General features: G+C 41.6%; 1 protein-coding gene across 1 annotated transcript in view; it reads right to left on the reverse strand.

The window, feature by feature from the left end:
• TMC2 (transmembrane channel like 2) overlaps positions 1–15,646 on the reverse strand; it is an 83,309-nt gene that overhangs the window by 4,406 nt on the left and 63,257 nt on the right. Inside the window, exons 15-16 of the mRNA XM_024238970.3 lie at positions 12,582–12,707; positions 927–1,005 (exon numbers count right to left, since the gene is read on the reverse strand). Coding sequence (XP_024094738.2) covers positions 927–1,005; positions 12,582–12,707 — 205 coding nt within the window. The remainder of the gene's footprint in view (positions 1–926; positions 1,006–12,581; positions 12,708–15,646) is intronic.

The following is a 15,646-nucleotide window of genomic DNA, read 5'->3' on the forward strand; positions in this document are numbered from 1 at the left end:
AGCCCAGTGAGATTAACAGAAGAAGGGGCTGGGCACGGTGGCTCACGCCAATAATCTTAGCACTTTGGGAGGCCGAGGCAGGCGGATCATGAGGTCAAGATATGGAGACCATCCTGGCTCACGTGGTAAAACCCCATCTCTACTAAAAATACAAAAATTAGCTGGGTGTGGTGGTGCACGCCTGTAGTTCCAGCTACTTGGGAGGCTGAGGCAGGAGAATCACTTGAACCTGGGAGGTGGAGGTTGCAGTGAGCTGAGATCATGCCACTGCACTCCAGCCTGGTGAGAGAGCGAGACTCCATTTTAAAAAACAAAACAAAACAAAAACCAGAAGAAGGTGTGGATGGGGGAACCAGTAGCAAGACAGATGAAATTCACTCCAGAAGAGGGACAGAGAAAGCAAGGACAGGTCTTAGGGAGGGTTAGGGTCTGAATTTTAGGGTGTGTGTGTGTGTGTGTGTGTGTGTCAGTAGACAGCAGTCAGAAGTAGGGTGTCAGCTGGGATGTTGAGAGAGGCTTCCCATGTGTGAAGGGGACTCAGGAGATCTTTTAGGCTAAAGGGCACAAGAAATATGTCATTTTGACAACATTTCTTTTAGTATTTAAATATTCACTTTAAGCTGTAGGAATTATTGTGGATACTGGCTTTTTCTGTATGAGCATTGGCTGATCTCACTGAATTTCTCCTGTTCTTTAGCAACCCCTTGAAATTTAAGTCATTATTGTCACAAATCACCAAATAGCCTCAATAATATAAATGCATGCTGTTGAATCTCACAAGGCTACTTCCTATAATACAGATATTTTGGGATTTGGCTTAGAAGAAAGCCATTTAGGTAACACAGCTGGGCTCACACAGCAAATTAGCAAAAACCAAAAACATGATCTCTTTTTACCCTCCAGGATGAAACTCCCAACAGACTCACCACTTGGATTTTCTTCCTCAGCTGGGCATTAGCTCGGGAAAGGCTTTTGGAAACTGAGTTCAGGTAGTAAATGGCCAAGCTGCAAGAGAAAAGCATGCCTCCTATGGTCCTGTGATCTTGGCAGATGATAGGAGCTGGGTGCCTTTCTTGGGGAATTAAGGCAGGATTCCTGGAATAGTTACTGAGGCTTTGGTGGGTGTCCTACCATCTTCTTTTCTCAATATGGAGAAGGTCCTGGATGCCCCTGCATCCCCTCTATTTTATTATGTGTGGGCATAACTACATAGCTCTAGCTCTGAGAGTGCTCAGTAAAGGTTGTCGGGAGGAATCATTCCTCTTCTGGGAAATCTGAGGTGGTCAGAGGGTGGCAGGGTTTACTGACTGCAGAAGAAGCTGGTCATGTTTCCTGGGCACCTGCCCTGTGCCAAGCTCTGTGCCATGTGCACAATCCACCCCCACCCCACCCCATCTCATTGGCTTTGATGAAAATACCATGAAGCAGAGAGTAGACTTCTATGTTTAAAGACCTGGGTCCTGGGACTCAGTGAGGTTAAATAATTTGCCAAGGTCATCCCACCCATTAGTACTTGCAGCCCACATTGGAAACCAATACTTTTTCTATAATTTTCAAGTCCTGAGAGGGGAGGGGTGGAGGTGTTAAGAGACCTGTTCTAAGTTTGCCTAAGAAGCACAATTGCAGATGCTCTGAAGCCTCCTGCTCAGAGTGCCCTAGCATGTCTGGCCCTGACCTTATGGGTTTTAGAGTCCAGCCCCCATTGGCTCACTGGGTGACCGGGTGCCCTTTGAGGCTGCAGCCAGGCTTTCTTTTCACAGGACCTAAGGTCTGGGGTTATGACCTGGACTGTACTACACAGGACACACAAAAGCCAGACTGCCACCTGGAGTGGATGCTTTGCCAGCCTATTATCTGCTAGCTTTTTATGTCCATCCTTATTAGTAGCTTTTCTCCATGTCTTTCAAGCCTCAGCTGCTCCAGCTTTGGTCTCCAGAACTTTCCTCCTCAGGGCTCGGCCATCCATAGCTGCCTCAATAGAGCCTGTGAGCCCTCTCCAGCCAGAGAAGAGGAGCCCCATGGCCCTTGGGGCAGAGTGTAGGTCAGAGGCTGTCAAGTGAACCTTCTGAAGCAAGGATTCAGAGATTCAGAGAACTATGGGTGAGGGGAGGAGAGAATAAAGGACAGGTGAAGAGACCAATTTGTGTTATGTAAGGCTGTTACTCTGGGCCAGGCCTTGCCATTTACCTAATTAGCCCATTTTTTTTAAGGGAGGAATCAGAGGTCAGAGGTCAGAGAGGTGACTTGTCTGGCTCAAGATCACATACTCAGTAAATGGTGGATAAAATGCTCATGGGTGGCTATGTACCTCCCAAGGTTGTTTCAAAATTTAGCATTTCTCCTTGGTGCCTTCAGGGTCATGTTTGGTGTCTGGGTTTCAGAATTTGCCCAGGAGGGCACAGGGCAATCCAGGTTGTCATTATCATGTCATCCCTGTCATGCCAGCAACAGAGGAAATTTGAAATCAAGGATATAAAACAACATGCAAGTGTTTGCTGTTGGCAATGACAGAATTCAGGGCACAGAGCAGATCTTCAAGAATGGGTGTTACATGAATAGATGAACAAATGAAAGGATTCTACATTCACTCTGGCCCCCTTAGGGTCCTGGAATCTCTGTGAGTCTATGTTCATTTCCAGTAAACTACCAGAGAGGGTGCTGAAGGAGAGGCACCATTGCAGAGTGTGGAGCTCCAGTTCCCTTCCAGGCTGGCAGCCTTTGAGCAGCAGGCAGGAAACTGACCACAGGGTTGGGGCAGGCTGGCTTCATCAGACTATCCTGTAGCTGAAGAGAGCCCTGATGATGAGCAGCCATTTCTTGAAATACTTTTTGGGAATTTCAAACCATAAACAGACAGAGACAAAGAGATATATCTAAGGAACAACAAAGATGATAGTCAAAGAGGGAAGGTTTTAACAAGGTCTTTAAGCCCATCCAAGGCTAAAGTTCAATTCAGATGTCAGCAAAATTGGCAAAGACTTCTGAAAATCCTCTCTTCCTTAAAAGCAGTGAGAATGCCAGCAAAAATTGTCAAAATCAAATTTTTTCAGAACTCAAAATTAACCAAAGGTTTGCAGCAAATCTAGAGAGTGCCTTTTCAAGGAAAACAGCTAAATCTCAGTAAGAACAGTGAGTTTTGCAGCATCTAAGTTGCCTTATATCCCCTCCCCTACCCAGTTCTGTAGTAGGTTTGAAAACCAACAGCACCAAATTTTGGTGAAAATCAGTAGCCTGGCAGTCACTGAAGGAGGTAGAATGGATTTGGAGCACCTTAAAATCCTCATACCCAGAGAATTGTCATTATTTGATTTATCCAGTGATTGATACTACTCACAAGGCTATCTTTATTTGACCTGGCTCAGAGCCCAATCAGTGTGTACAACTTTTTCTCTGAGATTGGCAAAAGCAATCAGAGGCAATTGTTGAACATCATGGCTGTGTGAAGTGTTGCATAACAGTTGGGGCAAACAATAGGCTAACCAAAAAGCTTAAAAGGAGAACTGGGGAATGAGATGTCCAATGGGGGCTTTAAAACACTTTGAAATATTCCTGGGAATCTAGAGAACTGTGTGCATGATGTGTAAGGCTCTGTGCCTGTCCAGGGCTGTTTATATGTCCAAGAAAGACTTGAGAAGGCCCTGAGCTCTCACCTCTGGCAACCTTGAGTCTCTGAACAAGCAGTCAGTGACAGCTAAGGTACAGTTGTAAACTGCCTGGTTGAATGTTGAAGGCATACCCCAATACATACACAGAGCCTCTTGGGAAATACTGGGAGTCTTACTGGTTCCAGACATGTAAGAAAATCTCTGTCCAGTCAGTAGGTGACTACTAAGCTAACTGAGCACAGACTTCAGTGGCCACACACAACAAAGAAAACAGACTTTACAAAATTAATTCAGAAAAGTTACTAAACAAGAATAACAGCAACAATTGTAACAACAGCAACAACAACAAACCCATGGAAGGGAGGCAAACCTGATTTCCATGGCTGCCATATAATACTATTTAAGATATCCAGTTTTCAACAAAAGCTAGTAAGACATGGCTGGGTGCAGTGGCTCACGCCTGTAATCCCAGCACTTTGGGAGGCCGAGGCGGGTGAATCACAAAGTCAGGAGCTCGAGAACAGCCTGGCCAACATGGTGAAACCCCGTTTCTACTAAAAATTCAAAAAATTAGCTGGGCGTAGTGGCAGGTGCCTGTAATCCCAGCTACTCGGGAGGCTGGGACAGGAGAATTGCTTGAGCCTGGGAGGCGGAGGTTGCAGTGAGCCGAGATCTCGCCACTGCCTTCCAGCCTGGGCAACAGAGTGAGACTCTGTAAAAAACAAAAACAAAAACAAAAAAACCCAAAAAACCTAGTAAGACATTCAAAGAAAAAAGAAAGCCTGGACCATACACAGGGGGAAAAGTAGTCAATAGAAACCATTCCTGAGGAAACCTTGATGCTGTATTTAAGAGACAAAGACTTTAAATCAGTTATGTTAAATATGATCAAATAATATGATCAAAGAACTATACAAAACCATTTCTAAAGAACTGAAAGTATTAAAATGATGTCTTACCAAATAAAGAATATTAGCAAAAAGAAATAAATAAAATAACCAAATAGAAATTCTGGAGTTGAAATCTACAATAACTGAAATAATAAATTTCCTGGAGGTGCTCAACACATCTGAGATGACAGAAGAAAGAACCAGCCTGGCCAACATAGTGAAACCCATCTCTACTAAAAATACAAAAATTAGCCAGATGTGGTGACACATGCCGGTAATCCCAGCTACTCGACAGGCTGAGGCAGGAGAATCGCTGGAACCTGGGAGGTGGAGGCTGCAGTGAGCCGAGATCATGCCACTGCACTCTAGCCTGGGTGACAGAGTGAGACACCGTCTTGGAAAAAAAAAAAAAAAAAAAAAAAAAAGAATCAATGAACTTGAAAATAGATCAATTGAGATTATCCAGTCTGAGGAACAGAAAGAAAAAAGAATGAGGCAAAATAATACAGCCTATGGGACAACATCAAATGTATCAACACATGCCTAATGGGAATCTGAGGAGGAGAGGAAAGACAGAAGGGGTCAGAAAGAATATTTGAATAAATAATGGCTATTTTAAATCAGATTTCATCCCCAAATATGATGAAAAAATATTAATTTACACAGGAAGCTCAATAAATTCCATGCAGGATAAACTCAAAGAGATCTATTCCTAGACATTTCATAGCAAATTGAAAAAAACCGCCATAGTCAAAGAGAGAATCCAGAAAGAGAGAAACAAATAATCATATACAAGAAAGCCTCAGAAAGATTAACAGTCAATTGTCTTTTCATATAAACCATGGAGGCCAAATGGCAGTGGGATGACATATTTGAAAGACTGAAAGAGAAAGACTATCAACCAAAAATTCTAAATCCAGCAAAACTGTTCTTCAAGAATGAAGGAGAAATTAAGTCATTCCCAGATAAAAACCAAGAGAAGTAATCACTAGCAGACCTAGTCTGTAAGAAATGCTAGAGGGAGCTCTTTAGGTTAAAATGAAAGGACACTAGACAGTAACTTGAATCTACATGAAGAAATAAAGAGCACTAGTAAAGGTAACTACATGGGTTAATATAAAAGCTAGTATCAATATAGTCTTTGTAGCTCTTTTTTTCTCCTGTCTTATTTAGTTGGCATAAAATGTATAAAGATGTAATTTGTATGGCAGAAACAACCTGAAGGAGAGAGGAGGGAATGGAGTTGTATAGGGACAAGGTTTTTGTATACTATTATAATTAAGTTGGTATTAATTCAAAATAGTTTGTTATAAGATATTAATTGTAATCTCCAGGGCAATCACTAAGATAATAACTAAAACAAAATATAGTAAGAGAAATGACAAGGGAACTAAAATTATGACTAAAATATTTAACCCAAAAGAAGGCAGTAATAGAGGAATAAAATAACAAAAATACATAAGACATATAGAAAACAGCAGACATAAATGCTAACTTATTGGTAATTAAATGTAAATGAATCAAACACTCCATATAAAAAGCACAGATTGACAGAATGGATAAACACTATGCTTCAGCTGTATGCTGTTCCAAAGAAGCACACTATATTTTATTTCATTTATTTATTTAGAGAGAAGTTCTCACTCTGTCACCCAGGCTGGAATGCAGTGGCACAAACATGGTTCACTGCAGCCTCAACCTTTTAGGTTCAAGCAATCCTCCACCTTGGTCACCTCACAAGTAGCTGGAACTACAGGCATGTGCCATCACACTCAGTTAATTTTTAAAGTTTTTGTAGAGATGGGTCTTGCCATGTTGCCCAGGCTGGTATCAAACTCCTGGGCTCAGGCAATCTTCCTGCCTCAGCCTCCCAAAGTGCTGGTATTACCAGCATGAGCCACCACACCCAGCCTAAAAAGGTACACTTCAGATTTTTAAGGTAAAAGTAGATTGAAAGTAAAAGGATGGGAAACATATTAAGACAAAAATTGTTAGAGACAAATAGGATTATTTTGTAATTGTAAAATGGTCATTTCATCAAGAAAATGTAATAAGTAAAAACATATATGCACCTAACAACACAGCATTAAAACATATGAAGCAAAAACAGAATTTAAGGGAGAGATAATGAACAATCCAATAATAATAGTTGGAAATTCAATGTTTTACTTTTAGTAATAGAAACAATTAGAAGGTCAACAAGAAAATAGTAGACTTGAACAACTCTAAAAGTTCTATCCAATGCAATCAACTCCTTTTCCTGAGCCTTGAATTTATCAAGGCTCAGGTTCAAGATTTATTGTCTTCTACAATCCTAATCCCTTCTTCTTCTAAATATTTTTTGGACTTATTATTTGCATTATTTTTAAGTCTTACTGATTAGGTGTTTTAAATTCAGTCTCAAAGCATATTTGAAAGTGGTACCTTATTGTCTGCATTAGGGGTCAGCAAACTTTTTCTGCAGAGGGCCAGGCAATAAATATTTTAGTCTTTCTAGACAATACATTCCTTATCACAACAAGTAAATTCTGACTTTTTCTGTGAAAAACAGTCATAGATAAATAAGTGAATGAGCATGAATGTGTTCCAATAAAACTTTATTTAACAAAATCAAGTGTGATCTGGATTTAGCTTGTGGACTACAATTTGATGACCCCTGGTCTACACCATAGGAAAAAGATTCTGGCTTAGATAGCCATTATACAGGCTGTTTGCTGCACAAAAGGCACCTGACTAAGGGGGTGACTGTTGGCTGAAATCTATCCATATTCTGTTTGTCAAATGTGTCCCTTGGCATGGGCCTACCTCTGTCTGAAGGAGTGGGCACCTTTAAAAAATTTGCACAAGGTACTATATGGGCTAGTGGTGGCCCTAAATTCACCACCACCTTTTGAGGTCACTTTTTTTTTTTTTTTTTTTTACATCTGTAAGAAATCAATAATTAGAAAAGTTACTCCACTTTCCTAATTATTGATTTCTTATACCTATGTTACAATGACTTACATTCCCTGGTTGTTTTCTTCCTTATTTCATGAACGTACTTATTTCAACCCTCCAAAAAAGCAGCACTGTGCTTAACTGAAAACATTAAAAACACTCCCCACCCTGTAAATGCAGGAAAAATACAAAAATATATTTTATCACCAAATATTAATTAACTTGTTTTTCCCATGGAAGGTACTAATTAATCCTACAGAGAAAAAAAGAGATCTAAGAATTAAATAAAATATAACATTTTCATTGTTTACAAATGAGAAAATAACCTGGAAGATTCAAGAACTTTGGTTGAGTAAATATGATAAACAATACACTCATAGGGTGACTGTATTAGCCTGTTTTCTTTTTTTTTGAGATGGAGTCTCACTCTGTCGCCCAGGCTGGAGGGCAGTGGCGTGATCTCGGCTCACTGCAAGCTCCGCCTCCCAGGTTCACGCCATTCTCCTGCCTCAGCCTCCCTGAGTAGCTGGGACTACAGGTGCCCGCCACCACGCCCGGCTAATTTTTTGTATTTTTAGTAGAGATGGGTTTCACAATGTTAGCCAGGATGGTCTCAATCTCCTGACCTCGTAATCCGCCTGCCTCGGCCTCCCAAAGTGCTGGGATTACAGGCGTGAGCCACCGTGCCCGGCCTTATTGGCCTGTTTTCATACTGCTATAAAGAACTACCCAAGACTGGGTAATTTATAAAGGAAAGAGATTTAATTGACTCACAGTTCAGCACGGCTGGGGAGGCCTCAGGAAACTTACAGGTGGAAGGTGAAGGGGAAGCAAGGCACCTTCTTCACAAAGTGGTGGGAAGGAGAAGTGCCAAGCAAAGTGGGAAGAGCCCCTTATAAAACCATCAGATCTTGTGAGAACTCACTCACTATCACAAGAACAGCACGGGGGGAACGGCCTCCATGAACCAATTACCTCCACCTGGTCCCTCCCTTGAAATGTGGGGATTATGGGGATTACAATTCAAGATGAAATGTGGATGGGGACACAAAACCTAACTATATCAGTGACTGAATACAAAATTTATATATAGAAAATAAATAACATTTACATAGAAAAACAAAAACTAGTTAGAAAGTATGATGAAAGAGCTATCCTAATTTAGTATAACAAAAAGATGAAATGCAGAGGAATACATTTAATAAGAAATGTGCATGAAATTTATGAAGAAAACAAAAATATTATTGAGAGACATAAATGAACAAATGATAAGGAATACAGTATTCTTGGATTGGAAAACTTAACAACATAGGTGTGCCAATTCTTTCTGATTTTTTTTTTTTTGAGACAGAGTCTCGCTCTTTTGCCCAGGCTGGAGTGCAGTGGCGTGCTCTTGGCTCACTGCAACCTCTGCCTCCTGGGTTGAAGTGATTCTCCTGCCTCAGTCTCTCAAGTAGCTGGGATTACAGGCACACACCACCACAGCTGGCTTATTTTTGTATTTTTAGTAGAGACGGGGTTTCACCATGCTGGCCAGGCTGGTCTCAAACTCCTGACCTCAGGTGATCTGCCCACCTCGGCCTCCCAAAGTGCTGGGATTACAGGTGTGAGCCACCATGCTCGGCCTTCTTTCTGAATTCTAACAAAAATGATCACAGATTATTTTTGTTGTTGTTTTGGTGCTAGGCAACCTGCCTCTGAGGAAAATCAAATAAAGAAAGAAAAGACTTCTTTTTCTGGTCTTGACTGAGGGACTTGTATTGGTCCAGCTCTCCAGAGAAAAACAACTGTAAATGCTGAGCAAAATTTACAAAACTGTAGTTTAAGACATGGGAGAGTGACAGGCAGACTAAAGGGACTTGATGCTTGACAGAAGGGAAGCATGTGAGGTGAGCTCCACATTCCTCCCAGGTTTCTTCCTGAGAGTATTTTCCAATTTGTGATCCAGAAGCAGAGTCCAAGCAGAAAGTGGAAATCTTACAATGTGGAGAAGATGCAGATCAGAGTTAATTACTGCCACAGTCTTTGGGACTTGAGGGGCAGAATCCCAGAAAAGAACAAATTGCAGATAAATAAGCCAAACTCTGTGTACAAATTTCCCTCAAATAATTGACCAATTCTTCAATTGCTTCAGGAAGCCCAGAAGAAAATGACACCAGGGAGGCTGAAGAGCAGAGCAGAGATTTCACAGTGGCTGTAGCAGTACTACTGGAGAAAGAGAGTAAGCAAAGACTGCAGAATTGGGAAAAGAGAGAATGGGTTTCAAGCCCTGCCAAGGTGGAGGGTGGTGGAGGCCGAAAGAATGAGGGTGGTGATTAACTCAGTATACCACTGGAGGCTATATGAGTAAACAGCAAACTGTTCTCATGAATGCAGGATGTTGGCAAGCTGACAACTATGTCGGCACCCAGAAGGAATGCTGAGGGCAGTCACGCCCTAGGCACAGTGTTTCTTGTGATCAGGCACATCTGAGGCCTGTTAGCAATGATGTGAACCCGTGATCAATCAAGCAGCTGATCAATTGTTACCCCCTCCTCCCTGCTCTTTCTACCCAATAAGTACGAATGGCTGTAGAAGCTCAGGACTACAGAAGCTCAGGGCTGCCTTTGCTCACTAGAAGCAAGGAGTCCCCTGACCCCTTCTTTAAAACAAATCTTTTTTTCTTTGTCTTCATTTCTGTGTTCGTCCTCCTTCATTCAGTCCCGTAGTAACTGTCACAGGAGGGAATTGGTAAACACTGTAGGCTTTCAGTTGAGACCCCTAAAAGGCTGTGCTCAATAGTAAGGATCACATTGTAGGAGTAAGGTCAGTGTCTTGGAAATAGGGCAAAACTGAAATAAATCAGCCCTGAGAAAGCCCAAAGCTAGCAATGGCAAACTATTTTCCAAAGATGGCCACAATACTATGATTCCCATCTTACATGTGCTTCTAGAATCTTTTCATTGCCTTATCAAGAGATGAGTCTATATTTCTTTCTCTTGAACCTGGGTATCCCTTTGTGATTGCTTCAATAGAGTATGGCAGGAGTAAGTAAAGATGCCATGTATATCCACTGCATTCTCTTGGGATGCTTGCTTCCGAAACTCAGCCACCATACTATGAGGAAGCCCAAGCAACTTGTGGGAAGGAAGTGAGGCCTCTAGTCCACAGCCCTTGTTGAGTTCCCAGCTGACAGCCAGTGCCAGCTGGCCAGTCATGTGAGTGACCATCTTGAAAGTGGACCTTCCAGCCTCCAGCTGAGCTGACCCAGATGATGTTGAGTAGAGAGGAAAAGAACGATTCCTGCTGAGTCCTACCCAAATTGCAGATTCATTAATAAAATATTATTTTTCAGTTTTGGGGGTTGTTTCTTATGTAATAATAGATAGCTAAAACATCAAGCCTTGACAGGATTAAGTGATCTCCTAGTATTCCATTTGCCTTTCAGGAAAAAAACCCATCCCTGTGGGGAAAGATAACATTATTCACAGCCTCTATAATTTTTCATCCACATGTCTGAAATCTAGTAAAAATTACATGCCATGATAAAAGTAGGGCTGATGATAAACAAGAGGAAAACAAGTGACAACAAAAATACACCCAGGTGGTTCAGATATTGGAATATCAGACTGGGATTTTAAAAATAATTATAACCATTATGTTCAAGAAAACAGAAAGCTGGAGAATTTCACCAGAGAGTTGGAATTTATAAATAACAGTCAAAAGGAAATACAACCACTTTGAAGAGCAATTCTGTAAGATCTAAAAAGGTTGAAGAAACACATGCTGATGACCCACAATTCTACATCTAGATGTCTACCTTAGAGCAACTCTCAGAATTGTGCAAGGAGATAGATACAAAATGTTGGCTGGAGCACAGTTGGCAATAGCTGAAAAGTGGAAACAGCCTAACTATCCCTATGCAGAGGAATGGATAAACTGTGGCTTATTCATGAGATGGAACGTAGTAGAGCCTTCAAACATGTGCTCATGTATCCGCATGGATAAATCCCCCAACATAATGTTGGTTGAGGAAAGGCACGTAATGTGAGTCATTCATGAAAAGGTTTAAAACTCCGGAAACAGTAGTATACACACATGTGATTAAAAAGTACAAAATATGCATGGAAATAATTAAATCTAGTCTGCATAATAGTTACCTTTGGGGAGGGAGGAAGAAAGAAGGATTGGGTGGGGCTTGAAGTGCATCTGTAATGTTTTATTTCTGTTATGAAGAAAGATAAACCTGAAGTAAATATTGCAAAATGTTAACATCTGTTGAATCTTGTGATAGTGTACATGGTTGTCTGTACTCATTTGTATGCTGGGAATATTTCATAATTTTTAAAAAAGCATGCCAAAATAAGTTTTTTTTAAATAAAGAAAAAATGCTAACATTTTTACTAGCACATTTTTTGATGGCAACAATTCCAATCCAAGACTCTGGCTTCCTGCCTTTCTTCCCTAGTTCTTTCCTTGAGCATTTACTGTTTGCCTGCTATGCTCTAGGCATTAGGCTGGCACCGGGGATACAGAGATTTTCACACTTGTTCTCTAATGGTTGTTGAGGGGGACAGTGATGAAGGAACCAGCTTGTTCCAGTGCATAAGCTGCTCAATCGAGTAGTGCTGTGGGCCCAGCCAGGATCAGGCCGAATCACCGTTCAGCTTCCTGAGAGGATCAGAGCCCACAGGTCTTTGATATTTCTAGTGAGCATTTTAGTGGGAGTTGTTGCAGATACTGTAAGGGCTCACCCAAATTTTCAGTGTGCTCCAAAAGACTTGCACTTGCTGGTGCCCTCATCTCTGTTACCAGAAGCTTCCCTTCCATCTTGGGCCCCTCACTCACACCCCTTGAAGCCATTTTACCCATGAATGACGCTGGGAGCTGGTCTATAAATGCCTCGGATCCTTTGCCCTTAGGGAGGGATGAGTCTGAGGCACACTGCCTCCCAGAATTCTCACAGTGATAACCATGCATTTTCCTTTCCCTTCCTTTCCTCAAGTCCTCACCCCCTCCCCAATAAAATACTTGCACTTGAATCCTCATCATGGAGTCTGCTTCTGGGGAGTGCAGACTAAGAAGGCAAGATGAAAAGGACCCGCCAAAGAAGTCTCAAATTCAAGGAGAGGTTTCTGTGGGGTGGAGCCATGGGTCCTGGCTAACTTACAACATCAGCAGGATGGCTGGGATGATCAGGCCTGGGTTGGCGAGGAAAGCAAAGATCTTGCCCAGGAAGGTTGGGAAATCGTTTTCAATGGTCTCCTGGAGGACATCATACATTCTGTTTTTCCCACTGGAAAAAGGAGAGGACATATTATAACATGCTGCCAAGTGCCTGTGGCATTCGCAACTGTGTTCATGCCCCCCCACCCAGGTCCAGGGCTGCTGCTTGCCACCGCTTTCCTGGAAGAACCAGAGCTCTGCTCCAAATGAACTCAAGTAAAAAATTCCCCTTGAGGGGCTGCCATTCTGGCTAGGGTGACAGCTGGGTCAGCACACGGTTCACCAGCTTTCTATCCTAAGTAACCTACAACCTCTTAGCCTTCACTGGTCTTTTGTGTCTGACACCTTCCTCAGCCAGAAAAAAATGGTTTTTCTCATGTATTCTAACTAGAGAAATTGTCTGTGTTTGTAGCTACCAGACCAACATGGAGCTTCCTTTGGGCCTGGGAAACAGTTCTGCAGAAGCTGATGTGCTGGACAACTTGAGTGGCTCTCAGAAATACCTAGAATTAACCTTCAGATTTTAAGTCTAGGAGATATTTGATCACCTAGGACAGGCTCCTGGACAGTTCACAACTGTAATTTTTATTTTCTTCACATACCTAAGAACCATTATGCAGATTTACTTCTACAAATGCTGGCCCAGAGACTCCTGGATGCTGCCGGCTCTTGGTTGGTAATTTTGGTGCCAAGAGGTGGAATATGGGGTTTGAAATTCCTGGTTTAAATCCTTGCTCCTCGATTTATCACTTGTGAGACACGTGGACAATTATTCTCTCTCTCTTGTCTTTTTTTTTTTTTTTTAGATGGAGTCTTACTCTGTCACCCAGGCTGGAGTGCAGTGGTGCAATTTCAGCTCACTGCAACCTCTACCCCCGGGTTCAAGCAATTCTCCTGCCTCAGACTCTCAAGTAACTGGGATTACAGGTGAGTGCCACCAAGCCCACCTAATTTTTTGTATTTTTAGTAGAGATGATGTTTCACCATGTTGGCCAGGCTGCTCTTGAACTTCTGACCTCAAATGGTCCACCCACCTCAGCCTCCCAAAGTGCTGGGATTACAGGCATGAACCACTGTGCCCGGCCTGACAATTATTCTTTCTGCTTGTATTCATATCATGCCCTGGTTCTCCCCACGAAAGCTGTGCTGTCTGATGTGGCTATTAAAAATAAAAATTAAGATGAAGTCAAATTTGAAATTCAATTTCTTAGTTACACATTTCAAGTGCTCAGTAGTCATATGATTAGTAGCTGCTATGTTAGAAATGCAGATATGTAATGTTTTCATCATTATAGTAAGTTCTATTGGATGTTCAATATCTGCAGAAGTTCAATACCTTTGGGCAAGATATTGAAAATTTCTCTGCCCCAGTTGCCTCATCTGTATAATGTAGTATAATACTACTATAGTATAATATGGTATTTTAAGTATAATAATTGTATTTATCTCAGAAGATTGTTTAGAGGATATAGATGAGAATTGATATAAAACATTGAGTATGGTGCTGTTAAGTTATGAGTGCCCTTCAAAATTTTGCAGCTAAACATTTTCTGTGTAAAGTATAGATGAGGAGTTGACCGACAATGGCTCACAGAAAAATTCAGCTTGTTACCTGTTTTCTTTTTCTTTTTTTCTTTTCTTTTCTTTTTTTTTTTTTTTTTTGAGACAGAGTCTCTCTCTGTCGTCCAGGCTGGAGTGCAGTGGTGCAATCTCGGCTCACTGCAACCTCTGCCTCTGGGTTTCAAGCAATTCTCTGTCTCAGCCTCCAGAGTTTACACACAATGCCTGGTGGATTACAGGCAGGCACCACTACGCCCAGCTAATTTTTGTATTTTTAGTAGAGACGGGGTTTCGCCATGTTGGCCAGGCTGGTCTTGAACTCCTGACCTCAGGTGATCCACCTGCTTCGGCCTCCCAAAGTACTGGGATTACAGGTGTGAGCCACTGTGCCTAGTCTGTCACCTGTTTTCATATGGTCTGTGAGCTAAGAATCATTTTTACATTTTTAAGTAGTTGAAAGCAAGTCAAAACAGGAGTACTATTTTGTGACATGTAAAAATTGAAGTATAAAATTAAAATTTTAGTGTCTGTAAATAAAGTATTATTGGAACACAGCCATGCTCACTCATTTTTTTGTGCTATAATGACAGGGAAGAGCAGTTGTGTCAGAGACCATTTGTGGCCATCTCATTGCTTACAACTGTTGCCCAGCACACCACAAATTGCAATGATGCAGTTATAACATGATGGCATTTCAAGTGCCAGGCACATCACTGTATCACAATGTTTAATTTATTATTATTATTATTTTTATTTCCAGTGCATACCCACCATGTACAAATGAGAAAAGTTAAGTTTACATGTTAGGCTTTTATGTGACAGTTGAATGTAGATTATTTTGTCATTGAATTAGATGGTGTATCAGATTCCAGTGCCTGCTGTTTGTCACGCTGGTGGCTTAAAACAATACAAATTTAATATCTTACAGTTCTGGAGGCCAGAAGTCTGAAAGGGATTCACTGGGTTGAAACTAACCTGGGGCAAGCATAGGATAACAGTTATAAACATTCCAATACCAAAAAGGAGAAAATGGAAGGAAGAAAGAATCACCAACCTCAAGCAATTTTGAAATCCAATCAGCCAAGCTCCATTAGGGGTTTTTTTTTTTATTATTTATTTTTTGAGACAGAGTCTTGCTCTGTTGCCCAGTGTGGAGTGCAGTGGCATGATTTCGGCTCACTGCAACCTCTGCCTCCCGGGTTCAAGTGATTCTCCTGCCTCAGCCTTGTGAGTAGCTGGAATTACAGGCACTTGCCACCACGCCTGGCTAGTTTTTGTATTTTTAGTAGAGATGGGGTTTCTCCATGTTCAAAACCAACAGCATAGAATCTTTAAATCTCTGCCTGCTTCTATGGTCACATCACCTTCTATTTTTCTGTAGTCAAATCTCCTTCTCCTTCCTTTTTTTTTTTTCGTTGTTGTTGAGATGGAGTCTCACCCTGTTGCCCA

Source organism: Pongo abelii, chromosome 21, assembly GCF_028885655.2.
Source record: "Pongo abelii isolate AG06213 chromosome 21, NHGRI_mPonAbe1-v2.0_pri, whole genome shotgun sequence".
Taxonomy (NCBI): domain Eukaryota; kingdom Metazoa; phylum Chordata; class Mammalia; order Primates; family Hominidae; genus Pongo; species Pongo abelii.